The following is a 27910-nucleotide window of genomic DNA, read 5'->3' on the forward strand; positions in this document are numbered from 1 at the left end:
CACACGTCTACTCAGGCGGCGGCTCTTTTCTTTCCATTCCCGTTAGGGCCCACAGCAGTATCCTCACGTGTGCAAACCCCTCTCGCGCCCTCACCATAACCGTCCGACCGCACCTGAGCGCACATCTCCAATCTTGATATCAATCCAACGGCCCAAATAATTAACAAGTAGAAAAAACCGCGTCATCCAATCAAAACAATCAGTATATGTATAAGTAGAATAGAGCCGTGCCGTCCAGCCGACGATTACGGATGGCTGAGTGGGACCCCCAGTTTTTCACTTTCGACAGCCATTCTTGTTTTCAACTTCCGTCAAAAACCCCCTCTCTCTCACTTTCTCTCACTCAAAAGCTTTGCTTTCTCTCTCTCTAGATCTTTCCATGGCGACTGCAGCTGCTCCGTCTTCCTCCCGCGAGGGCCACTACAGGGGCGTGAGGAAGCGTCCATGGGGCCGGTACGCCGCAGAAATCCGGGACCCGTGGAAGAAGACGAGGGTCTGGCTCGGCACATTCGACACGCCGGAGGAAGCCGCCCTCGCCTACGACGGCGCCGCCAGGACGCTCCGCGGCGCCAAGGCCAAGACCAACTTCCCTGCGCCGATCCCCAGCGGCATATCCCTCGACCTCAACGCTCCCTCCGCCGCCCACTGGGCCACTCACTCCGGCCGCCTCGTCGAATTCCTCCACACCGGAGTCCTCAACGACATGGGCAGCGGCACTTCCACGAATGATACGCTGCCGTTGATGGCGAGGAGGGAACCTCAGCAAACTCCAGTTGGTGTGGCGGGAAATGTCGGCGGCGGCGGTAATGCCACGGTCGCGGAAGGTTCGGGTTTCGGCAGTACGGCGTCTTTTCTGGGACTGGTCCGGCGTGGCTTGCCGATTGATCTCAATGAGCCTCCTCCCTTGTGGCTGTGAAGAGTAGCATTAATCGTCCCGCTGTCGTTCTGTGTTTTTCCCTCTCATCGCTGGTTCTAATTATCTCTCGCCATAATTTTTCTTTTTATTTTAGTATTTTCACTAATTATCTAAAGAAAATCTTCACTGTTACGTTTCGGATGTATGAGGATATTAATATTTGAGAGAGGAAAAAATAATGTTGTTAAAATTAAATTATTAGAGAGAGGCTTTTTCTTTGTATATATATTTCAATATTTATGTTTTTTTTTCTTTAATATTTTGTAATTTATCAGTTAGAAATGTCTTCTGGTTTTTCCAGTGCAGTGCGAGTGGGATCGTCTGTTTCCGATAATCTTAGCATCCCCATGAAATCTGAAGCGAAAAATAGAACCACTTGCAGTTCTGAGGCGCGTGGTAGTTGAGAGTGTCCATGTCTGTCCCGACATGACGATTGCGGTACCTTAATCATTAATTAAACTTGTTTAATTATCTCTCCATCTGTTAATAATTTCAAGAGCATTTTTGCTTCACCGCAAGAACGATGTTGTAGCCTTATTTTACACTTAATCATTGTCAAATGTCATTTTACTTAATTTTGTTAACTATAAATATCACTTTTTTTTTCTTTTTTTTCAAAATTCAATTAGTTTAATTATCTCTTTATATTCAAATAATTTCAAGAGCATTATTGCTCACCACCATAATTACGCTGTATATTCATACACACCTAATCATCTGTCATATGTTCTTTTACTTAATTATGTTAATTTTTACATTAAATGTTAATTTTTTTAATTTTGAAAGAATTAACCACAGTTAAGTGAAATGATAAGTAACAGATGATTGAGTGTGGGTTGCTTTGCCACACATAGACTTGCTCATTAAGCAATGAACTAGGATTCTTTCATCTCTTTCTTTATCTCTCCTACTATTTGAACGTTCGAAATTTCATCTTCTATTTTTTTAATCTTTGTGGAGGGAAGAAAGAAGGAAAAAAAAACATTCTAGGGAGGGAGGGAAGGGAAAAAGGGAGGCGAGAGAAACCCCATCGTTAAGGGGTTTATAGTTTTTGCAATTGAGCTTCAATGTTTGATTTTTCATCTTCTCATATTCCTGTATATGTGCAACAGAGGCAGAGCCATGAAAGGACCGCGATGGTCTCAGACCCATCTAACATTTTTTGCACGCAGAAAAGTTTAGTGTTATATTTATGATTTTCAAGGGTTTTCCGCAAGCTCGGGCCCCAATCCGACCTTTTAGTTTAATTTCTTTTATTACGTTTGATTTGAAATTGGTGGCTCTTATGGAGTTCAAGTAATCCGTTTTCTTGTGAGCTTTTGAGAAATAGGGAGAGAGGGAGAAAGGCATAGAGGCTTGAGTTTTAGGTTTAAGGAATAAATGATGAGGACGACACTACATCAATCGTAAACGACAATTGACAGTTGCTCATCACATGACATAGTAATTTTTGTAGGATTAAGAGAGCATTTCAAATGTGACTTTTGCGCAATTTTTAGGTTAAAATTCTGACTCCGTGCAGTGCAACCAATGGAATATTGATGGGTACTGTTATTGTTCATCTGGTTACAAATTTTCTAAATTTTGTATATGTTGTACGAGAACCAAACATAACACACAGCTAATAGTTCCAGCTAGTTTTTACAAATTCACTACAAGATCCGTAGATCGTGACTACATACTTGCTAAGATCCATAAACGTAGACGATAATTAGAGATTGTGATTGTGATTTATAGAAATTATTGTAGGGCCTAATTGGTATGACAAACTTTGGATTTTTGGAAAAAGTTGGTTTGTCTTGTTTGTTAATTTCATGGCACTAAGTGTGAAGACGTAGCCTTTCCTTGTTATGTATAAGCAAGAACATACATACGTACACAATAAAAGGGCCGCGTTCTTCATGTGGTGTGATGTTGCCGGCTTTGGGTCACTTTCTCTTCTTCTCTCTTTTTCCATCCTCTGGGAATCATCTGCTCTCTCTCTCTCTCTCTCAACCCAACCAATATTTGAAAATAATATTATTTACTTGTACACAGAACCTTGATTAAAACGATAACGATAAAAAATCACATGCATTATTTTTATGTCAATTTCAAGCCTAGTGAGTGACAACCTTTGGATTTTTCTTCTTTTTCCAGATGTATTCTGTAAAATAATTCTTGATCACAATTCTCGCACCAATCGCGAAAGACAGATATGTAACTTATGTGCAATGACACCACTAGTTATTTTGGTTGATTAGGGTTTGTATTTAAGACTTTTAAGTCGGAAAAATGAACCCGCAAAGTGCAATATAATCGCAATGTTGTTGAGGTGGTCTAGCGACACTCGATCTTCTCGTAATTTGAGAAGGTTTTAAGTTCAACTCTCTTTAGAATTTGTGGTATACTGTCATTTTTTGCGGCTTGTTTGTTATAAATGCATCTTGTAGGATGATTGATACATTATACAGGCTGTGACTACAAGTTATTCAATTACTAAATTTTCATGTTATAAGAGTCTCTTTTAATTAACTGTCAGTGGTCATTTATACACGCAAAGTAATTTTAACTACCACATTTTTACCAAACTGATGTGTTCAAAACTTCAAATATAAGAAAATAGTAATGCTAAAGAGACCAGTTATTTAGACTAAATTTGTAAACTACATAATATGATTGTTGATGATTGGATTATTACTTAAAACACAATCAACATGTTTATTTGTTATTGGTGACACATCATATAAAACTTCCAAATTACACTTTTCACTCTAATTGTAACTTTTGGATGTTCTTTATATATGTCATATTGTTTATTTATTTATTTTGGTAACTTATTGTTTGTTTTAATTTTAAAAATAAGTAGTGGTGCAATACCAATTTTTCTGAATACTTGTGAAAATGAAGTTGTAATACAAAATCGTTTGTAGTTGTCAACCAGAAACACAATTGCTTTTAGGACGTGTCTTAGATTAGACAAAACAATATTAAAACCAATAAATTAGTATGAATCCAAGTCTGTGGGCTCACACCGGGCACCAAATGATTTGATTAGTCGATCAGACACTGCTTTGGGTATTTTGTGAATCAACCAGATGTGCAGTTGCTAATTCAAAGTTCGATTAGAAGTAAAATTAAAAAGAAAAATTAATAAAAATAACTTGAAAATTTTGAATTTTAATGATAAGAACAAAATAAAGGGTAAAATAAATAGTACCGGAATTGACTTTTTAGGGTAAAAATATGATTTTTTCTTAAAGTGAACAGTACAGTAAGCTTTTCGTTAAAACTCCCAAATTAAAATGGCTAATAACGCTTCTGATATAATATTTTTTAGAACAAATTATTAGTAAAGTGCTTTTAAATTCAAAATTATTTTTACTAAAAATATTTTAAATTATTTTAAAAGTACTTTCAAACAAATTCTTCCTACACAACAACAGGAGAATGTCACTTAAGTTACAAAAGTAAACAAAAGATTGCAAAATCTAGTTAAAAGCTAAATTACGCAATTGTTAATCAATTAAATTAGGATTTAATATGTAATAATTGGAAAGGGAAGGGAAAAAAAAAAGAAGGAAAGATGGTTTGATTAGGTAAAGAAAGTGGATGAGACGGCCATTGATTAAGTATTAGCATCAGGATTATATTGTTGGTCAATGTTTTCCTTTTTCACAGCCTCCTTTTAGGGCGGCGGCTTTGGTCACAAAATATTATATAATTTTATAAATCGATACAGGTAGCCTATGATGGTGTGTCCCTTGACTCAAATGTTCAAAACGTAATGTCGTTTTCATGTGTAGCACAAGCAAACTAGCTACCACCTTGGTCTTTTTTTTTTTTTTTTTTTTTTTTTTTTTTTAAGAATCAGTTAGTGGTTTCCTCACATTAGTCATCCTTCTCAGAGCCTAGAAGACTTACAAAAGTAGTTTAGTTTCATCTTAAGCATCATCGTACAATTCACCAGCGTCAGGAATCGAATTCAGAACGTGTCGTGTGGAATATAAGCCTGGAATTCGTTCTCAACAATTGGGTCACTCTGTGATGGTTATCTCCTTGGTCTTTTTTAATTATCGTTAAATTATATTATGAGATAATAAAGAATTCATGAAGAATTCTAATTTGAGAGAGTCTCATTAGCATTTCTCTAATTTGAATTACCATTTCAACCATGTCTTATTGCTACCCAAAGAGTAATAAGTGGGTGAAATCCATCAAACGTGATAATATCAAGCCACTCAGCGTGTAATATTTGCCAATAATTTGTCCATGTTAAGTATTGATGTCATCGGCTCCAAAAATTAGTGACACTACCCGATATTGCCTTTGCACTCAAATATAATTTTCATACTCTTCATTCATTGCGGACCCCCCCCCCCCCCTCTCCCTCTCCTCTCCTTAACAATCAAGAATTCTCTGTTATGTTAAAAAGCGATTATTTAGTTTTTTTTTTTTCTTCGTTTATTTTTGTAACAAGACTATAAATTTCAAAGATAATGCTAAGACGATTAAATTTAAAAACAAAATTTGTAAACTAAATAATGTGTCATAAATATGAATAACACGTTTATCAACGTTTGAATAATGAACAAATCACCAATTTTTATGTCTTTTAATTTTTTAAATTTTATCTATAAATTTAATCTCTATAACGTTAATGTTGTCCATGATTAATAGTTGGAACGTTTTATCTTTGCAGCTTATGTCCGTATTTTTTTTTTCAATTCCTTAGTGGATAAAAGCTTCAGTTGCATGGAATATACAAGTCGGATTTAGGGTTAGGGTTACAGAGAAGAAGACAACGAATAAAATAAGAGGGGGAAAGGAGGAAGAAGACTAAATACAACACGCAAAGGAGCTGCAGGTGCAGGTAGAGCAGCAGACTTGAATTGCTTTTACGGAGGAGATATTTCACGCAATTCCAAACGTCACCACTCGCCATCATCACCACTCAGCAAACATGTACATCAGCTGCTTCCTCCTGCAATTTCTGCAGAATCTGTACGCTGCATCCGCTGCCACCCTCTGCCGCGTGGGTACACCTACCCCCGGCCGTCAATTCATAGACTGGCCGATTTGACCCTCCCCAGTTGGTCCCCACATGCCTTTCTGTGCCTCCCCACTTCCCCTCTTCAGTTTTCTTTAGGTGACGTTGACGAAAATTTTTTGTTACTATTTATTTTAATAAAAATAAAAATATTTTTACAGTAAAAAGTTAATTTTAATATTATTTAATTTACTTTTAATTTTGTAATTTTTGTTAAAATTTAAAGTTTTTAAAGTTTTTTATTAGTTTTTTTATTTTCTCTCTCTTTTTCCCATTTTATTAAGGCGGGAATCCACTGCCCCCACGTTCGTGTCTGCTTCTCTGCGCGCGCAGTGGCTGGCGTTCAAACTGTGGCGGGTCCCCGGACCAGGCGAATCTTGTCGGAACCAGAGGTGTCACGGCCGTCTCTCCAACGTTTGGTTTTGCTTTTTATTACGTTGCGCAACCTACACCACATTCTTAATAAATCGATAAATTAAAAAAAAATAAAAAAAACAACAACAACAACAACAAAAGTTGAGTTATGCTTTTAGTTTTCTGTTTATTATGTTGTCATACTATAATTTAGTATAAAACATACTTTTTATGATTTAATGTTTTGATTTACAATTTTTCTTTTCTTTTTTGTCGAAGATTTATAATTTTACTTGCTGTCATGTATTTTACAGCTAAAATATAGTCACAAGTTATATAATATTATATGAAAAAAAATCTCTTATATGAAATATTTGCCTGGTTATATATAAATTTATATTTTTATACAAATCACAGACGTATCTACTGAATTATAGAATGGGGATCTTCTCCGGATCCTCTTTGTAAGGATTATGGAGATCCTCATATTATGTCCGTTCATCGTTCATCGTACATCGTGCGGTCATAAATTATTTTAAATATTTTTATTTAAAATTAAATGCAAACAGTACATAACGAAAATTAGTTACACAATATACAATGAACAGATATAAAATAAGGATTCTTAGAATTCTCACAAAGAGAATCTGAAGAGGATGCTCATTGAGAATTATATATTTTTAGTGAGTCACTTTGGTACGTATGATTAAGGGACAAGGATTGTCTGCCCTCCCACTTCCGGTGCCCTTCCGTGCCGTTCTGTTTGTGTGGTTACAGTTAAGCCACATCAACATTTTATATTACTATTCTTTTTTGTCTTATTATCTCTATAAAAAAAAAACAATATAAAATGTTGACGTGGCTTAACAGTGATCACACAAAACAAGAGGGCACGGGAGGGTACCGGAAGTGGAAGGGCAGACAATCCTTGTCCATGATTAAGATATAGCAACTACAAAGGCAAGCATTGGGACACGACGAAGCTATATTTTATGTGACACGTGTGCCCACTATATGAAATAACATGAAAATACATTACCATATGAGAGATTTTTTGGTGTGACCGACACACGAGGTGGTACACCACGTATTACTATATAAATGATGGGATATGTGTGTTAAAAAGTTAATAATTGAAAAAATAAAATTTCTCATCACTTATATAAAAACACGTAATGTAATACTTGTATTCCGATCATAATGAAAATTTTCTCTATTATGACGATAAACACTAATAAGCCTTTATCATACATGATAATGATGCATTAAGAAGGTTTTTACCGTTTTGATAGGGATGAGTGAAAGATTGTTGTCTTTGGCATGTCGTTTTCAACTTCCTTTCTTAAACAAGCTTCGAATCCATTTCAAAATTGTCGAGAATAAAACTATTGAGCAAGCAAATACATAAATAGACCAACGATTGACAACTCAAGAAAATTGAAACAAAATATAAGGTGAAAGAAAAAAAAAACTAATTGGAAACAAAGAGAAGCTTAGATTAGAATGACGAAACGTATTAAGATTTAGAAAAATTGGTCAGAGCCGTATACTACATTTATTGCATTTAAGTTTCAATTTTCTTTTGGCTTATTTGTAGTTGCGATCCCTAGAATTTCATTTTAATTTCACTTTATTACCTGCAACTCAAAAGTCACCACTTTACTTCTTGAAAGTTAAAATTCAAAATTCGTTCCACTTTGATTTGTGGACTCTTTCTTCCCTTTGAAACTTATGGATTGTCTCCTAAAACATATGTAGGATCCAACACCCAATAACACTATACTACATGTGTAATGAAGTTAATTATAAATCTCCGTTATGCATTAACATTCAATAAGCAAAGAATATTAAGTATAAAAGAAATTGAAGATATGAAGGAAAAAAAATGAAGAAATGACTAGCCTAGTGCACCAAAATAAACCCAAATAAGAGATTAACATATCTAAAGGCAATATAGAGCGAATTTTGAGTTTTATAGATACGACTTAGTTTCATGGGGCAAAATAAGATCATAACGATTTTCAGGGAGCAAAATGAAGCTAACTTTAAGTTTCAGTTAGTAAAGTGACGACTTTTGACTTACAAGGAACAAACTGAGATTAAATTAGAGTTCCAGAAAGCGTGGCAAAAAATTTATTTCCTCGTAATTTAGATCAACTAAGGGTAATATTTTTTATAAGTTTTAGAACGATGAAAACTGAAAACTACATAGCGAAATAAAATACTTGTATAACGTAAATACATTGCTAATATAATTTCACGTGCAAAAATACAATATCGTACGCAATAACATTTACATATCAGATTGTAACATGGACACAAAACAACAAAACACTACATTGACGATGCACTCGCATGCTATGAAAGTTGTTCGAAAAGGGAAGGGCACTGAGAGTCCGTCCGACAGTGGTGTGCATCACGTGGGGGCAGAGAGTTGCAGAGTGGCGCGTCGCCGTGCGGTTCCAATTAATAACACCACAACAATCCCCGGACGGTGACATATTTATTATTTCTTTCTTTCTTTTACCCGATTATTCTGTGGTCCCCGTCTCCATGGCTCCAAGACTCGGTCAGACAATACTCATGTAGGATAATGGATAGGAGTAAGATTTTTTTCTCTTTTTTTTTTTTTTCTATTTCTTTCTCTTCCCTCTTATTTAAACGATCACGGTTAGATCACATTACTATTTTATATTAATTTTTTATAGAAACAGAAAGACAAAATAAAGATTATGAGAAGAGAAGATGGAAGGAGGAGGGAGAGAGAATCATAGTTCAAAAGGATAAGGGCACACACCTACCTTTATAATTTTCACACGTTTACGCAGACCAAATAAATTTAAAAGAAAATCAAAGCATAAAAATAAAGAAAAACTAATGAAAATGGCTTGAAAACTTTGAGTTTTAATGATAAAGACAAAAAAAAAAAGGTAAAGTGAATAGTACCAGGATTGACTTTTTAGTGTAAAAATGTGGTTTTTCGTTAAAGTAAACAGTATCGTGAGTTTTTCGTTAAAACTCCCTAAAAATAAACAAGATATGTGAAAAATAAAAAATAAGGGTTTAAATGACACTCTACAAAGCTACATACTTTTGAGAATTACTAACGTAGAATGAATTACGTAATAAATTCACTGTTACGTGACATTTTTTGGTTCAATAATTTATTATTATATAATATTTTTTATGCACATGATAATATATTATTGAATCTAAACGTCAATAAATTTGTTTTCATGTGAGTTATTCTCTGCAAGTGGGGTTCTCTTCCCACTAATCACACTAACTTCTCACTAATCAGAAATCCAAGTTCTAAATATAATTTTATGATCAAAACCGTTAATTCAATAGATCCTTAATTATTCACGAAATTTCACTCAATGTTCATGTGTTTGTTAAAGAAACATTATTAAACATCGAAACGTTTCTCAACTTGAGTAAAAATTTCACGCGACGAACATTGAACAATGACCTAAAAAAATGTGTTCACTGATGCAAAACATTGGGACATAGATTCAAGCGAGTGGTTAGCGCCCTATTAATTTACTGAACAATTATTGTATAAGCTAAGTTAATTTTTTATTCTGTTGGACGGCAGAAGACCTAAAATTAAGAGTCCATATAAATATTTGTCATTTATTTAAGCATGCTCATGTCTCCAATAAGAAACCGGGATGTTCCTCCATCCAGAGTAAGGAACGCTGTCCACCAACATCTGTAATTAAATAATTATATCTAATAAACTACTTCGCAAAACAAGAATAAGACTGCGTACGATTGATTTTTCCCCTCGGCACCAACCCTTGCAACTCCAGTGAGATTGGTCCAAAGGAGAAGAAACCAAAATGGGCCCCAGAAAAATGATACCTATCCTTCTAATGAATATGAAGGGATCATTGGGGCACATTGGTTTTTTCTCATCCTTTTAATGAATATGAAGGGATCATTGGGGCACAATGGTTTTTTAAAAGAGAACTTTAACGAAAAACTTCCGATACTGTTCCCTTTTCATTAGTTTTCATTTTTTAAAATAGCTAGCCAAAGGCCAACGCAAGAGAAATTCTTGCGAGCAAATGACCAGACCACATGTCCGTTGGATCGCGCACACACAAAATACGTAAGAGTATTTTGGTCCTACCATGAGTACCATCCCATGTTTCTTCCCAAATATTGACAAAGCAAAGCTTCTAGTAGGAGAGCTCTAACTTTTCATGTGCTCCAAAGGTTTTCGGAAAATTGCGTCTTCAATCCTGATGCTACAAAAGGTTCTCGCTTGTAGGGTATTTAGGTTCTCATGACATAAACCGTGTATACACTCGAACTAGTTGTTCATAATCACAATTCTCAAAAACAGCCGCGAGAGACAAATTTAAAACATCGATCGATGGATTGACTTGATGGATAGGGTTGGTAATTAAGACATTTAGTTGGAAAAAAAAAAAAAAAAAACTCACCTGAAAGTGTAATACAGAATTCAGTACTCTTGATATTGTCTGTAGTGCTAATAACTATGTAGCATCCAGCTCTTATTATTTGTATAAGTGTTGAACTTTGCTAGGGATTTTCTCCATCACTTGAACCAAGACGAGCGTCCAAGTTGAATTCCTCAGCTACATCCTCCACTATCGTCCATCTGTTATTGAAACGGGCACATTTAGTTCAATAGAAACCGTAAATAGAGACAAAAAGTAAAAAACAGCAAGTACCTTTCGAGCACAAACTTTCCTTCCTTGTATTTTTGGTGTTTTTCGTGTGCAATTACCTAATAAAATTCACCATCAGTATTGCATAAGATTGTTTTGTGTTCAAAATAAAGGTGTTCAGTCCACCAATAGCACTTTAATAACATTGATCAAATGCTATATTTAGACTTTGCCACAAATAATCTAACTAATTCAAAAGTAGAGCGGTCCACGTCTAGATGTAAATGATTGCACAGACATAGAGTGCACTTCGAGTACTTGGTTTAAAACAATATAGGTTACCTAAACGTGATTCCCTAGTCCTGCTCCTACCTACTTGTGCTAACACAAATTGGAAAACATTCAAGCAGAGAGATGAAGAAAGCATACATATTTCCAGCCAAGAATATGTCCGCAGCAGCAACAAAAAATATCTTCCACAGTATGCAAACCAGAGTACATTAGCCTATCTTCCTCAGGACCGAGCGTTATGTTCACCCTGGATAAGACTTTCAAAGGTCAGATGAGAACAATGAGGATGCAGGTAAGGCCAATCCACATTTACCCATGGCACTTGAAGATAATATAACATTGTTATTTTTATTAGAACAGATACGACAGCATCAAATTTATATTATTGTGACCAAAAGGCCTACAATTTATAGAGGAGACTGATTTCTATGAAAAATTGACAATATGGCAATTCAAGAATTAATTAGTTCACTATAAGGATATTTGTTCATTGTCTGGCAATATGTCCGGCAGAAAACGACATGACAAATACGAGAGGCAACTAAAAGCAAAGAACTTACACATTGCTGAACAGATATGCCCTTCCTTGACGGCAGTTGAAAGACTAATCAAATTACAACAAACTATAGTCAAATTGCTAAACACTAAAGCATGTTACATTGGCTCTCTGCCACATAAATGAAAAAGCGACAACGAAAATAAACATCTCAAAATAATGAGAATAAGCTCCATGACATATAAGTGACAGAATAAAAATTGAACACAGTTCTATATATTCTTCGAAAAGGAAAACATTACTAAGATCCAATGTCTAATGTATCACTTGTCACTCTTCACAACAACAAAACTTAATCGCTCGGCCGCAGTCTAGTCGCAAAATGTTTAGTTTCTCCACGAATCTATGTGTGTATACATTCCAGTCGTTACCATGGCACTAAGTGGTTTTCTCCTCCCAATTGACCTGGAGTTTTTAAGCTTTTACAATCTGTAATATGCAAATCTCAAAATCAATCTCAAATCACTAAAATTATTATTATTTGCAAGTCAATCTCAAATCTCACAAAAACGAAATGATACTTACTCCAGACTCTGTTTATTAATTCGGTAGTTGCCTGCGATGTCATGCACTGGGGCCAACACCATTGACAGCGCTCAAAGGCGAAAGCAACACTCTTAGATCTTGACTCTGCAGCTGTTGCTGTTCCTTTAATTGGTTCTGTGCGGTTTATCGGTTCTTCGGTTTTTTTCCCCACCCCTACCACACGCAATCTAGCCCTTTTACATGTGTCCATTCTCGCTTCACAAAGCTTCTTCACCAAGAAATACCACATATCCTCTATCGAACGCCCTAATCCCAATCCCAATCCAAAAAAACAATGCCTACATATAATCTAGTCCATGCAGGACCTGAAAACCCCAATTTCTAAAACCCTTTTTCTAAAATCAATACAAACCCATTTCAAATTCCCTCAAAAGGAAACAAATTCTCAACCTTTTTCTCCATTCCATCACAAATTAATCCTATTTTACCGGTAATCATGCTTATATCATTAAAAAAAAACCTCATCATGTATAAAAAGATGCGAACTTTAGGGGAAAGAATAGAGAGAGAGTACCCGAGAGAGGACATCGTCGGCGAGGGCAAGAGCGGTGTCACAGAATCTGCATCTGTAAGTTCTGCCATCCAATTCAATCAGAAAAATTCTCCCCATTTGAAATTTTGACCTAATTCCAACATAAACCCTAAACTTATCAATCTAACAGTGTCTGTCTTCAACCCCAATTTTTCGCTACCAATAATTCTACCATTTCAGCCCCCAATTTTGAACTCGCTCTCTTAATTTACTCACACAAATCAAATTCCCAATTCGAATTTCGCAAACTGGGTGTGCTCTGTTGCTGCGCCACTTTGACTCCTCTGCCACCGCCACCGGAAAGTCCCGGTGCATCCAATCTTTTTCTTTCCCATCCTTCTATTTCAGACACGTGGTGGCGCGTTCGTTAGTCGGTACACATGCAGTCAGGTGACGTGTCGTTCTTTGGTCCACCTCTTCTCAAAAACATTTTTTTTTCATAATTAAAATGAAATTGTAACAAATTATAAAAAAAGAACTTTAACGAAAAATTTATGGTACTATTTAATTTAATGAAAAATCATATTTTTACACTAAAAAATCAATGCTGATACTATTCACTTTATCCTTTATTTTGTCCTTATCGTTAAAACTCAAAATTTTCAAACATTTTTCATTAGTTTTTTTAAATAATAAAGCAAATTCTATCAGATAGTGTTATTCATACATTATTTTTACTTTTCATACACTTATCTCAACTTTTGAGCGTTAGATCGAATAAATAAAATGATAAAAATTAACAAAAGAATGTAAAAGTAAAAAAATATGTGTAAATAACACGACGCTAACCTATTCCTTCCAATGTGGGTTCCATCATCCATGGTACTATTATTACAGCTATTGCTCAACAATTGGATACCAACAATTGGATACCATAAATAATGATAGGGATTTGATTACAACCTCCTAACAACATTAAATACGGTGGTGTTTTTCTTTTCTTTTTTTGTAAATAATTTTGTGCAATTTGTAAGTAGTTGAGAATCGTCATATATCATTGAGATATCAGTATTTTTTTTTTTTCACGAAATGTGGTTGGCTATCAAATTCTTAAAATATAATATTATAATAATAGATGAAGGAGCACAGCTCATTATAATTTAAACCGAATGATATAAAGCACGTATAATCGTTGAATTCTACATATAGGCTAACCTAACTCTGATATCATTATAAAAGTCGTTATCAATTGAAATAATTGGGACAAGTGTCCCAACTCCTTGTAAGTTTGTTGACGAAGAACATTTCCTCGACATCAAAGTACGTGCCATTGCACATGCACTCAGATATGAAAAGAAATTTAACAAGGGAATATGATATGCGTTCATGTAGTTGATTGACGTACCTAAAAGGACTTTGAGCAGACACATTAGTTGGTAAACAAAACAAATGCTTGACAACGAAGTCTCAACCCTAAACTCCCACAAACAGTTATCCAAATCGATAACCATTCAACAAGGCTAAAGCCAAATACGAATGACATTGACAATGTCAATAACGCGTCGTGGGAAATGCATGCGGCAGCCTTCAATTCGAGATCCAGCTAATCAGCTAAGGTCTAGGGCGTTGACGTAAATAATTGATTTTTTTTTTTTTTAAGGGACAATTGATGGCAAACCACGGTATTCACCCCTTCCGGGGGCTGAAAAGACTCACAGAGGCATTTTAGCATTCCCATGGCCATAAGTCTGGCTTCCACACCAGCAGCGAGTTTCGAACCTAAGACCTCCAGTTTTTAATTTGAAGTAAGTCTCGCAATCCGTCCTTGACCACTGGGTCATCAGCTTGTGGTTGACGTAAATAATTGATAACTTTGGTGGGAAATGGAGAAAAGGGGACTGCGGTTTCACATGTTGGGCCCCAAAACGCATATGTACTGTTTATCCAATCATATCCGTTCATTGTACATCGTGCGAACAATTTTCTTCATGTACTGTTTATATTCAATTTTAAATAAAAAAATTACAATGTATTTTCAACGCACGATGTACGATGAACGGATGTGATTTAAGAATCTCGAGATTCTCACAAAGTAGATCCGGCAAGGATCATCACTCATGTAAGAGTGCGAGAGAGTCTTTTTTTTATTCTCCAAACTCCAAAGCGCACGTACATGTGACGCAAAATTTTTTACTGGGTCCGACAACTTTAACCTTATCCGAAATTCTTCGTCACAACCACTAGTGTATTACAAGATGATACTACATCGGCTTTTGTACCCAACAAATTTTGACCGTCTGATGAACATCAATCATTGGCTGACTGGTTGCAGACTATAATGTTGGCCAAATATTAAAACTCTTCCCAAGTTGGCCGACTGGGTAGGAAAGTCGGAGTTTTCAGAAACGAAAAATAAAAAAAGCAAGCGTTATTACGAAAAAAAGTGGCGGCAAGTTGGGTGACTTGAATACGACGAAATGAAATTGCCAATTTCCCGTCCAAAGTATAATATCAAAATTCAACATAGTATTTTTTGGGGTCAATCTCTCGAGCATTTTTCAACCATTCAAGAACCTTGAATGGCTAAAAAAGCTTATTAGATCTTGTACGCAAATAGAGAAGATAAGAGAGAAAAGGGAATTCACCACCAGTGAAGTAAAAATCCGGCAACTAATTAACTAAATGTGCCTTTATCTCGTCGTTGCTGTAATTTGAGTAGAATAATAATATGATGTAACCATGTTTCTGATACATAAAAACTTTGTTTCAGAAAATTCATATTGAGAAGTGATAAGAGAAGGGAGTGAGGGGTAGGGCTGGGCACGGGTGGGGCTGGTGCGGGTACAACAAGTTCTAATACAGGAACTAGGCATAACTTAGCCCATTTGAAACGGGCCAGTTAGGGTTGGGTCCACGGGTCATCTCTTTTTTCTTCTTCTTCTTTTTTTCTCTTCTTCTTTAGCTCTCTTGAATCTCGATTGTTCTACTCTCGCCTTCAAGCTCAGATCCTCCATGTTGCCAACGAGATCGAGACCTACTAGAGATCTTTAAGATTTGCTGGGGTTTTTTCAATTTGTCTAAGTTATGAGATCTAGACTCATTCGAGTTGGATTGGGTGATAGAGCATCCATGAACGGTTGTGATAGAGTAGAGGAGTCTGGACTACGAAGTATAGAGAAACACCTTCCTTGCCGTCATTGAATCCATACCCATAAGAGCTCTACACCTAAAAAAATGTAATAATATAACAAATGAAGCTATAAAATTAATAAAATTTAAGCGAAAACAGAAACAAATAAATAAAAAGGTAACAATTTTTTGACGAAGAAGACGATATCATCGTCTTGGCGTCCTCTAGAATCTTTACCACGAACGAAGCACAAATCCAACATATCGTGCCAGAATATGTGGTCCAATTCAACATCGGAAGTGTCGTCCTCGTCCGCGACGATCATTGTTTTCCTTAATAAGCTTGAGTGCTTCTTCACCATACTCTGCAATTCGAATCCACCCAAAAGAAAAAGAACAAAACTTTACCATTAGAAACTCTAATCCAACCCATTTTCCCAAGAAACAAACAGAAAATAGAAAATTTGAAGACGTGGGTTTTACCTAGAGGGGGTGTTTTCTCCATGTCTGAGCATTTCGATTGGAAGTATTTGGTTTTGCAATTACAAACGGACTGGTCCAGGACCCTGTTTTTCTATACATCTGGAACCGGCCCGCTCCTAAAATTTCATCAATCTGCTCTGTTTCTCTTGTTAAAAAATTGGAATCGGTCCGTACCCATCTTGAATCTTTGATTACCCGTTTCTACGCGCGATTTCTAGACCCGTTTGCCCACCCTTGTTTCTATACCCGTTTGCCCACCTTTGTTGAGGGGGGAGGTGTCACCTCAGGAGGCAACCAGGAAAAACGCATCAGCAGCCGCCCACACCTATATTCTATTCTTTTTTTTTTTGTTTAATGTATATTCTATTCATTTATCTAATTGCCTGACGGTTGCTTTTATTATTATTTCTTTTTTGTGCTTTCTTTTCAACACGGACGCGAAACGTGGCCCGTCGCGAGACGTCCCAGTCACTCTCCTTCTGTTGGCCGGACAAGACCGCGGGTCCCACACGCGGCAACAGCTTTGAACTAAAACATGCCGACCCGCTTAACTGTCTGTCGCTTCCCGACACGTCACCACTCTGCGCCGTACTCCATTTCTTTCTCGTATTATATTTTTTATATAATATTATCTTAATTCTCGTCGCTTCTCCGTTGTTGCCTTAAATTATCGTAAATTTTAATCCATTGAATTAAAAATAAATTGCGGTATCAACGTACTGATTGATTTAAATGCACGCATGCTCCAACAATGAATTGCACATATCTCTAAATCTATGCATTGAACCAGAGATATTACATTATGTCGGTGCACAATCTTACACATAAAATTTAATAATACAATTATTTAAAAATTTAAAAATAAAAATTTCAACCAATTATACGATAACACTTAATTTACCGGGCCATCTTTTCAACATTAAAAATCTCTCAAAGTTGACTGCATCATCTATTATTCGGCTCGAAAGCTGACGTCGTTCACTCGACATGAGCATGTTTTCCGGAATTTCGAATCGAAGGTGAAGTGTTGTCCAAATATTATTTTGTGCCATTATCTTATCAAAATATTCTTCAGCGAAAGGACGGTGGGCTCCACTAAAAGCGGCAGCCGCGCTTTCCCACTTTCGCTCGCAGCGCCCGCCACCACGTGGGACCCGACTCTGTCTGCTTCCTCCCACCTGTTTCGCGTTGCTAAGCAAAAGTTCAAAACCATTTAATTAATTTCCCCAAAAGATAAAAAATAAAACAATAAATAGGTACTTAAGATCGGACGGCCGTATACCACGTGCCATCCTAACACGAATCTCGAGAGCTACCCAGTCAACGTGGAACAAACTTTCGGTCTGAAACACCCTCCAAAACCGGCTGCTACCCTTACGCGCCCTCTAACCACTGGACCCACGCGCCTATAATTCTTAATTTGTTTTGCCCTTTAATCCCAACATTTATCTAAATTTAGAAAGAGGGGGACAAAAGCGTAATTATAGAAAGCTCAAAGCGCGCGGTTTTCACTCGTTCGAGTCAAGTAAAGGCCGCCGACGCTTGGGACAAAGACGTAGCCACGCGGCAGCGAGTTAGGACACCAATTATGATGGGCAACGCTTATCGTTAACCACATGAATCATCAAATTTCGTGCTATTTTTGTATTAATAGCTCACTGAAATTAAATTACCAAAAAAAAAAAAAAAAAAAAAATCTTCACAAATCTTGAAAATATACATGATAAAATTAACGAAACTTCCTATTGCGCAACGGCTTGTAGCGTTTGACGATCATTAAATCCCGTCGTTATTAAATAGAATACAAAACTGATTATAAATGCGATAAAGAGTGTTATATCGCCCGATCAGAATATCATATTTGTAGGGTAACAGAAACAATTACGGAAATTAAACTAAAATATAATAGATGATGGAAATTCATTATTGCTCAGACGAGAAATTGCAACTGAAAATTGATATCGAAAAAAAAAAAGTCACAACAACAGATTGAAACACGGTGGAGTTTCGCCGCTGGAAAAAAAAAAGATATTGATCCGATCAACTACGTATTTACATGGAGCTTCTTTAATTGGTTGCTCTTTTCATGTATTTTTTTTTTCTTTTTCTATCTTAGAAATTAGCAAATTAGAAAATTAATAAAAGGAAACTGAAATTGAAGATTCCCTATTAAATCGGGCCATCGCCGCGCGCTTCTCGAAAACCAAAATCAAGCGAGCTCCGGTGGTGGAGGAAGGTTGAGATCGAACCCTCCGCCGCCGCGAGGAAGATCGTTCTGGTTCAGATCGACCACCGAGGACGAGTCCGAGTCGCTCTGGGCCGCACCGGCAGCGTGGAAATCGGGCTCGTGGAAGTTGGGGTGATCGAATCTCATGCGTGGATGAAACTGGCGGTTCTTCATCACGCTGGCTCTGAAAACCGAGTCAAAATGGAGCACCTGATTCGCTGCCGCCGGGGCGGAAGACGGAACTCCGATGACAACTCCGAATCCTGGAACCTGGTGGTGCTGGAAGGGGAACCTCATCGGCGCGGAGCCGAATCCGCCGGAGCTGACACCGTGAGCGAGATTTAGATCCAACGGCGAGGAATCGACCATCAGGGCCGGCGGCTCACGGCTGGAGGACTCCACCGTGCTGCTCTGACTCGGGCTCTGATGGTTGCTTCCGCTACTAATTTTATTATTATTATTTTTTGTAACATTCAGGTTAACATTTTCCGAAGGCTGAGGGAAGTTGGTCTTGGCCTTGGCACCGCGGAACTCTATGGCGGCGGCATCGTAGGCCCGGGCGGCTTCCTCCGCCGTGTCGAAGGTTCCGAGCCAGACCCGGCTCTTCTTGCCGGGATCTCTGATCTCGGCGGCGTACCTCCCCCACGGCCTTTTCCTCACGCCTCTAAAATGCACCTCCTTCACGTTTCCGTTACCGTTCATCCTAACGGCTGCGGCGGCCGTCTTCTCTCTCGGCGCCATAACTAAACGGTGGCGTTTTCTGTTCGTAGTGTTTGGGTGGAAAAGAGTGTTTGGCTGCAGAAAATATGTGAGAGAAAGGGGTGTGGAGATGGCGATGGAGGAGTATGAGGCAGGCTGTGGGTTTTATATAGAAATGATGAGCGAGCAATTGAAGAGAGAGAAAGAGAGAGGAGAGAGAGAGAGAGAGAGAGAGGCGCACAGTCAACAAGGGATTTGACTGAGATGGGATTAGGGGCGGCTCTCCAAAGGTGGCAATTTAGTAATTGTGCAATGTTTGTTTCCGTATTACGTGGCATGTGTGGGTTGTCGAGAGAGCACACCCATCATTTTTATCATCATCTGACGGCTGCGAATGCACTCTTTGATTGCGTGCGGTGATCCTTTCCTCCCATCTCCCACGCTCCACTCCGTGCATCGTTTCGATTCGCCGTTTATTCTTGAGTCAATATTAAAGAATATTTTATATAACACGATTATAGTCACGTTTGAAAGTCCTTTTACAATAATTAAAAGTAATTTTAGAGATTTTTTTTTAAGTTTTAAAAACATTTAAGTGTTTTTTGAAATAAGTACTAGTTATGTGCTGTATTTTTACTAAAAACTGTTTAAAAAACATTTTAACAAAATGCGTTTTTATCTATTTTAAGAGCGGTTTCAAACGAGCCCTATATTGTTATGTAACGTTATGTGTCAATGAAACAATGACATTTGAAATAATGTTTTCAAATTTTTTTATTTTGTTATTAATTAAATGCCAATACGATGATATACTCGTGCTATATAAGTCATTCTCCAAAATTTAAAAGTGGTAAGAGAAGATGTTTCATTCACACATTTATTTTCTCTTTAAACACTTGTGTTTGTTTTTAACTTTGAATTTATTGAAGAAGGATAAAAAGTAGAAGTGTTAAAAAACTATTCACGGTTGAAAGTTCCAAAAAGGTTTTTATTGAGATCTTTGTAAGCACATTTTCTTTTGAGATTGCATGTTATCGTTTCCAAATTAATGCATACAAAAAACTTTTTACGATTAAAAATTTCAAACGCGAACGTTAAACGAATCATAAACTCAACAAATGAAGGATTAATGTGTGTGATGAACACATTCAAACACAATTAACATTATTAGACTAATTTTACTAAATAATATGGGTAATTTATTTTAGTTTAGGATCAATTATATGAATAATATATTATTACTTTAATATCAATTTCCTAAACGAATCAACTAATAATCCATAGTTTGATACAAATATACATAAGAACACAACCCCTTTCCACCTCGTCAACACATTTGGGCAACATAAACCGATTCAACAAGTTGTCGGCATGAACTCATATCATGCCGCGTTAACTTTTATTTTCATTTTTTAATTCTTAATGTAATTTTTAATTTGTTGCCTTAACTTTCCTTACTTGGCCCCCACGCTTTTACCCTCCCTTTGAACCGATCGCGCGCTTGGACCAAACGGGCGCTACCTCTCTCCCATTCCGGATCCAACACGTGTCCTTTTACTACGCGCGTTGATTGGATGCGGAGGACCCTCACGCAACCAGCCCCGCCCAGCGTTTCTTACAACATATGGGAGTGGTTTCTGAGAGCAGTATTGTTTTTGTCCGACGGCTCCTCCTCTCCACACTCGCTCTGTTATCGTGAGCCACACGCGCATAAAATATTTACCGTCTTTATATCCCCTCCTTCGTCAGCATGCTGTTTTAAGCAAAGCTCATAAATCGGAGCTTTTTTTTTTTGTCTATTTCAATTAACATTCTCTAATTTTTTTTTAGAAAAAACTTGTGTAGGCTCGACTTGCTATTAAAATTTGTTAAGTGACATCTACAATCTACTCAAAACTCCTTATGTGATAAATTTTTTTTTTTTTAGTATATCGATATTTTTACATTAAGATGAGGGAAAGTTCGGCTAAACCACACAATAGCTAGCCTAATTTGGTATTGAATCTGTCATCCATGAGATTCGAACCTAAGACTTCTCATTTTCAAGTGAAGAGGAATATCACTATATTATAGTACTGTCACACCCCGGACTCAGAGTCGATCGGACCCCACGCCCGGAGCGGGAATAAAAGTAAAATAAAACTAAAAGCGTAAAATAAGAACTTCTCTTATACAAGTAACTAATACAAAAGTTTTACAGAGAGTACAAAAATAAGGAAAACTCTTAAATCCCTTATCTAACCCAAATTCAGCTCATCTAGCACCTGTCTTGTCAAATAAATCATTTGTAAAATAAAAGGATGAGTGGTTTATGTAATGTGTTGCAAATTATATTTATTTTCAAACATCTCTCTATTTCAAGTCAAGCATATTGAATTTGTGGAAATGCTTTCGGAATTATTAATATAGTGATATGTGGATATTTGGAATTGTTCATGGAGTATGAGAACTTTAGTGTTGAATTAATCCGAGGTATAAATGTAAACTGCACACGGAGACATTAGGGCAAAATGGCCAATAGGAGTCACGTGGTGAGTTACTATTTATGAAGGATATAATGAACACGTAAGGGAATGATGTGATATGGCACTACGTGCATATTGATTTGATATTATTATTGTATTTTCCATAGTAACTAAAATGGCATTGCTTGACTGACATATTATATATTATACTCACTGAGTGACGGGGAAACGTATCCCGAGGACGTACGGGGCCAAGCTAGACTCGGGGGCTACCACCCGGCGACGTATTTGTGAGTGGGTAGTTTATTTTATACCTATACATATTTATAGTTTCCCTAAATGCGTAGTTACTTCACTTTTACGCTTATATTGCCAAGTATTCGTTATTGTGATATAAATTGTGATAAATGCTGCTTTATGGTTGGGATATTACTGTCATGACATTCAAACATATATGTACATGCTCATCTTGCTGCACCGGTGTTAGTACTCGCCCTAGGGCTAGGGCCAATCCTTCATGTGTATGTTCACATCACACCGTTCGCTCGTCTTGGATCCAAGTTTGGTGTCAGTCATGTCGTACAGTTTGCATTAGGCAATTGCGACTCGTATGTGATGTGCTTCTGCACCAGCCTTAATGTGATTGTAGTACTAGAGCGTATTGATTACACCCAGTCTTATTCGTGTCAGAAATTATTTGTATGAACTTGTGTGTCAGCTTAGAGGGATGAGCACTTAGTTATACTTGATTATCACATGATTACATTACTGTGGCATTGATATATCGTGACTTGGCATATTTCTGGTTATATTGCTGTTGTATTATTGTTTACGACAAGGGGTTAGTATGTTTGAAAATAAAGGTTTTCTTACAAGTGTTGCTTTGTTGATCCACTCAACTTTGTTTTTCGCCCCTCCATAACCTAGATAGCTACACTCTTCGTGGCATTCGATGGATCTTTGGCCGTTCTAACATTATCCGCTTTTTAGACGTATGAACTTATCCAGTGTTGTGTAATAAGTGTATTTTTGCTACTTTGACTACTCTATTGTAGCCATACTGTCTTTTATGTTATGAATAATTGTAGTGGGTTATTCTCACGACTGCGCACTCTTTCACTGTTTAGTGTAATTAGTTCTAATTAGTTTTAAATTTATTCACTTTTCACATCACTTACCCTTATGGTTATGTCATCTCACGATGACGGCTAGCATGCTTCGACCTTCCTGGGTCGGGGTGTGTCAGTACTGAGTGGCTCCACGTGATAAGTTTTAAATATGATGTTTATCAATCCCTATCATTCTTCTATTTTTAAATTTTCAGAATGATCTTTTCTACTAAGTATGCATCATGAGATTCATCTATCAGTTCATATCTTTCCTTCTCCTCATCTCTATCCTTTTCATAATTATCCTTTTCAAAATGATACATAGGATTGTTATTAGCATTTCGAAAAAAGTTGTACATCACTCATCTTACATTTAAGAAAAAAAAAAAAAAAAAAGAAAGATGGAAAGGTACTTAATGACTTTGGTTTAGGATATGTGGTCCCCAAATTTATGTCTCTTATTTATCTACTTGACACGTGTTTTACCTTTTAACAAAGAGTTAATAGTGTTAAGCGTTATTATTTTGTATTTTTTTTTAATAAAAAATGTATACCATATGTCTCTTATTTATCTACTTGACACGTGTTTTACCTTTTAACAAAGAGTTAACAGTGTTAAGCGTTATTATTTTGTATTTTTTTTTAATAAAAAATGTATACTATGCAGTGGCGGATGCATTGAGGGGCAGGGGGGTTAGCTGACCCTCCGAACTTCGATGAACATACCTTGGGTACTGCCCCTCCGAACTTTGGTGAATGTCCATGGATACCTTGGGTGGTGCCCTTTTGAATATTAGAGTTGGCTTCATACATGCCCTCCAAAATTGTTTGATAAAATGTCTTAAAGAAGAGTGAATGAAATGGTGATTTCAGTGAATAACAAAGTATCATCATTCTTGGACAAACGTATTAATGGAATGCAATGATATCAAACATTGTTAGTGTGTTCAAGATAAGTGTGTTTCTTTGTTAAGCATTCCTATGAGAGCATTATTGGAATATGTTAGTTACCCTCGCAAATGAGGCATTAACAGGTGTGCAGTATGCATTTCCAAATGACTTGTCTACCAAGACTCGATGAAATTGTGATATGCAAGTTATTTTTGGTAAAAAAAAATTTGCGCACTGCACGCGTTATTCTTACTGACCCCTAACATTATTTCCTGGATCCACCACTAATACCATGGGATAAGAGAACACGACAGAGTCAACATCCTACCAACACGAAGACAGCCCTAACAACCACCACACCTCGTCGGTGGCTACCATCGCTCCTTGCCGGCTGCCGCCAAGCATCCTCTGTATGCCTTCCTCTCTGTTCAAACTAACATACGGTCTCTGGGTTAGGTTAGGTACCAAGGTCGAATTGAATAAGTAATCAAAACAAAGTTGATGATTGATCTCCAAAAATATGATTGAAGGGAACAAAGTCATGCAATGTATTATTTGTTGAGTTTCGTGTATATGGAAACATTCATTTGAATCACGGTCTTTATTAATTATATATAAGTATATATAGTTAGGGTATGGTGGTTGCTATCTTGTCAAGTAGCACGTAGTATTCATGCATGATTCGTTTAGATTATGCATTTATTGTGAATGCTTGTAGAAATTGATTAGAACTTGTGAGGTTCATGGAAGGGGAAAAACTGCCTTTTGGTTATATTAACACATTTTGTTGCTTAACATTATTCTGTCATTTAGAACGGAATGTCGTCGTACAAATAAAGAGAAGTATTATTAAACATTAATCCTAAATGACAAAAGATAACATATTTATGCATATATTTTCTTCTCCTTTATATTTTGTTTTTATTTCTAATATTAGAATTGAATAAGTCCGAGCATAAACAGAAAACGGTAATGAACAAGATTGGGCAAACACGGATTTATCCAGATACAATGTCTCTCTGGGAGAGTGAGGGGAGAGAGAGAGAGAGGGGGGGGGGGGGTGAGGTGTCATATTTGGACCAATCACGTTGTCTCTTTCATTTGATGTGTATCACAGCCTTCTCTAGCTTATAACTTGAAACATGATGACGATGAAGAAAATGATGGCGGCTCCATGAGTGGCCACAGCCACAAATTTTTTTGTGGACCAAGAAATTGAGAAAACAACCTCTACGTTTTATTTTATTTTCTTCTTAATTAAAGATGCTATCTTATTTGGACAACTAAATGAAAACTATAATTTATAAAAGATCAAAAAAATTTGTTGTGAAACCAATCGTAAATGTGAGTGAGAGAGATGAGATGATAGAGAGAAAAAAAGCTCTTGTGTATGATAATTGTGTCCTCAAATCTCGATTTTTGGCCTTGTATCTTTAGTTATATTATTCATAATGGGTGTTCTTGCCTTGCAATTAATACGAACTTATGAGGGTTTTGTCTTCAAATCCTATTGAGATTCTACTTTAAGTTTACAATCGCATTCCTGATTAATAATTTTATTCACAACACTCTCCGTTGAGTGTGTACTTAAGAAGTAGTCGTATCATATTTTCATGTTAAGAGGTGACGGTGGTTGTCATTAGTTTTTGGCAGGCACAATAATTGTTAATGCCAGTCTCATAGTAGAGGCACATATCAAAACAAAAATCTCACAATAACCTTACCACGTAATCCAATAGTCTTAAGGAGAAGAAGTGAGTTAATGTAGGGTGTCAATGTTTCACATCTTCAAGATGATCATTAACATGCACATAATGGTATGACCAGCCCATTGTAAGTGCCTCATCAAAACCTCGTTGGGTTAGCAAAAATCCAATAATGGTACTGTAGGTGGTGATCATGGTGGTCATGCCAATGGTGGCAAAAAGATTGTAGGAGATTGTGGTATAGTGGTGATGAGTATGACAAGATGGTGGTAAGAGAAGTGATGTGGTGGCGGCAGTGGCGTCCGCAGTGATGATGGCGGTACCAATGATAATAACGATGTCGATAATACAGAATGACTTTAATTGACACAATATAAGTCTATAATGAGCACATCTAAATTTAAAAGTGAAGCAAAATCCATCAAACTCATACACAGTACACTTTCTTGTTTAATTTCCTCAAGTCTTTCTTATTTCTTTTTAATTTCTTATCCTTCTTTTCAAATGGCAAAAAGAAATACTCTTTTTGTGTATGGTTGGACTTAGGAAACAAGTAAGAATCAACCACCTTATCCTCCACCGCCAACAAAAAGTTAAGATAAAAAAAAACACAATCCTAAAAGTTGACATAAAACTTAGATTTTATGTTTCCTAGAGAACAACCACCAGAAGATATACTCAACCAAACCACTGCATAATGTACACCTCATGATCTAGGCCGCCAATAATATCCAAATAAAGGGGGTGGATTGTTTGCTTTCCTATTTTCATATTTTTTTTATTTTTTTTGTAAAGTGTGGTTACGGTTAAGTCACGTCAATATTTTATATTAATTTTTTATAGAAATAATAAAACAAAAAGTATAAAGAATATAAAATGTTGATGTGGCTTAACCGTGACCACACAGATAGAAGAATATAAGGAGAATATGGAAATGGGAGGGCAGACAGTCCACCTTCCCAAATAAAACCATCAAACAATATATTTTGCTGCCAGAGAAGGGGACCCCAACAAGTTTATCAAGTTTTATTGGTTGGATTTTTTTCGAAACTTTCTCAAAGTAGGACTCGAACTATCTATCACCTTATATTTTAACATAAATTTTCGTGCTAATATTAAAAAATATTATTCAAACAATATGAAGGGTTAGAAATTCCGTATAGAGTTAAACTTTTGAAAATCTCCTTAACATATATAATATATTATTAAGAAAGATAAAGCATATCTCGTATAATTGAAGGTGATTAAACATCATGATTTGTGAAACACATTGTCTAATACGTGGCGTCTTTCATTTTGTTGACAAATTGCACCTACATTATTTAATTGTCATCTCTAGCTATTCGCAGGCGAATTAAGCACGTTAATATGTCATTAGTTTTTGTTTGATGACCGTGACACAAAGCGAGGTGATTGGGAAGGATTCCACTTATATTAAATATTATGAACATTTAAAGACATAGATCTACGGGATCTTAATAAAAAAATACTTCTAATTATTTAATTATCAAAGCATTTTACAAAAATATTTTTTGATAGGAAGCAGTCAAATTGAAGTTACGGCTATGCATCTTTTATCTTCAGGACAACATATTCCTAGTCTGATATGTAGTGCTATATCCAGTGAAATATGAAACAGTGCGTGCATATGAAACGGTACATGTATTATTCAGCAACTTTGTTAAAAAGATATTTAAAAATTAAGTTATTTTTCATTTTTAAATATTTATTTGTTTTTGTTTTTCAATAATATGTATAAAAAAAATATAGAATATTTCAACTTTATGTGTATTATTGAATAATATGCCTAAATAACATGTATTAAAAGTGAAAGGTGTGTATGTATGTGTAATACGTATATCATATGTTGGAATTTTGGAAAACTGTGCAACTTAACGAATTATTAAGACGTATATGAAAAATGAAAATATTTTTGAAAAATACATAACTATGTGTATAATAAGCAAACTTACTATGAGTGTTCTTTATATGTGTACATTTGACATAAATACTTCGTCTTATGCCGATTTCTGGCCACTATGTTGGTGGCACGGGCATGTGTAATTTGGTAGCTAAATTACTCGTTTTGATACATCTGTTGTGCATGTGTGAATCTCTTGATATCATGTTAGCTTTGTGTTTTAATTTCATTGTGATATTTACTGCAGTCGCGTTAAATAATCGCTTGTTTTTTCAAATTGTATTGCTTGAGCATTGTAAGTACTTTTGAATCAATAACAGTATAACCACTAATTTTTTAATAATATACACATAAACTCGTCGCACATGCGTATTTAACGCGAAGATTAAAATAATCTGATAATCACGTAACGGTGTCACAATTCCTCTCATTATTGGTTTAAGTGGATGATGACATGTGGTGGTGGTGGTTGC

At 36.2% G+C, this 27910-nt stretch overlaps 3 protein-coding genes across 3 annotated transcripts; 1 reads left to right on the top strand and 2 right to left on the bottom strand.

Annotated features, from left to right (window-relative positions):
- The first annotated feature begins 246 nt into the window (after positions 1 to 246).
- Positions 247 to 1138, top strand: LOC137726181 (ethylene-responsive transcription factor 12-like). Its single transcript, XM_068465063.1, has one exon. It carries the CDS (start codon positions 380 to 382, stop codon positions 914 to 916), a length of 537 nt encoding a protein of 178 aa, XP_068321164.1. The 5' UTR covers positions 247 to 379; the 3' UTR covers positions 917 to 1138.
- Positions 1139 to 10610: 9472 nt separating this feature from the next.
- On the bottom strand, positions 10611 to 13080 carry LOC137725950 (protein yippee-like At5g53940). The gene is made up of 5 exons (XM_068464796.1): positions 12850 to 13080; positions 11794 to 11837; positions 11372 to 11480; positions 11006 to 11061; positions 10611 to 10932 (listed from the first exon to the last, which is right to left on the bottom strand). Exons 1-5 carry the CDS (start codon positions 12943 to 12945, stop codon positions 10854 to 10856), a joined length of 384 nt encoding a protein of 127 aa, XP_068320897.1. The 5' UTR covers positions 12946 to 13080; the 3' UTR covers positions 10611 to 10853.
- Positions 13081 to 18355: 5275 nt separating this feature from the next.
- On the bottom strand, positions 18356 to 19492 carry LOC137726206 (ethylene-responsive transcription factor 11-like). Its single transcript, XM_068465094.1, has one exon. The coding sequence runs from the start codon at positions 19385 to 19387 to the stop codon at positions 18629 to 18631; it is 759 nt and encodes a 252-aa protein (XP_068321195.1). The 5' UTR covers positions 19388 to 19492; the 3' UTR covers positions 18356 to 18628.
- Between the last annotated feature and the right edge of the window lie 8418 nt (positions 19493 to 27910).

This window comes from Pyrus communis, chromosome 2 (assembly GCF_963583255.1).
Source record: "Pyrus communis chromosome 2, drPyrComm1.1, whole genome shotgun sequence".
NCBI classification, from domain to species: Eukaryota; Viridiplantae; Streptophyta; class Magnoliopsida; order Rosales; family Rosaceae; genus Pyrus; species Pyrus communis.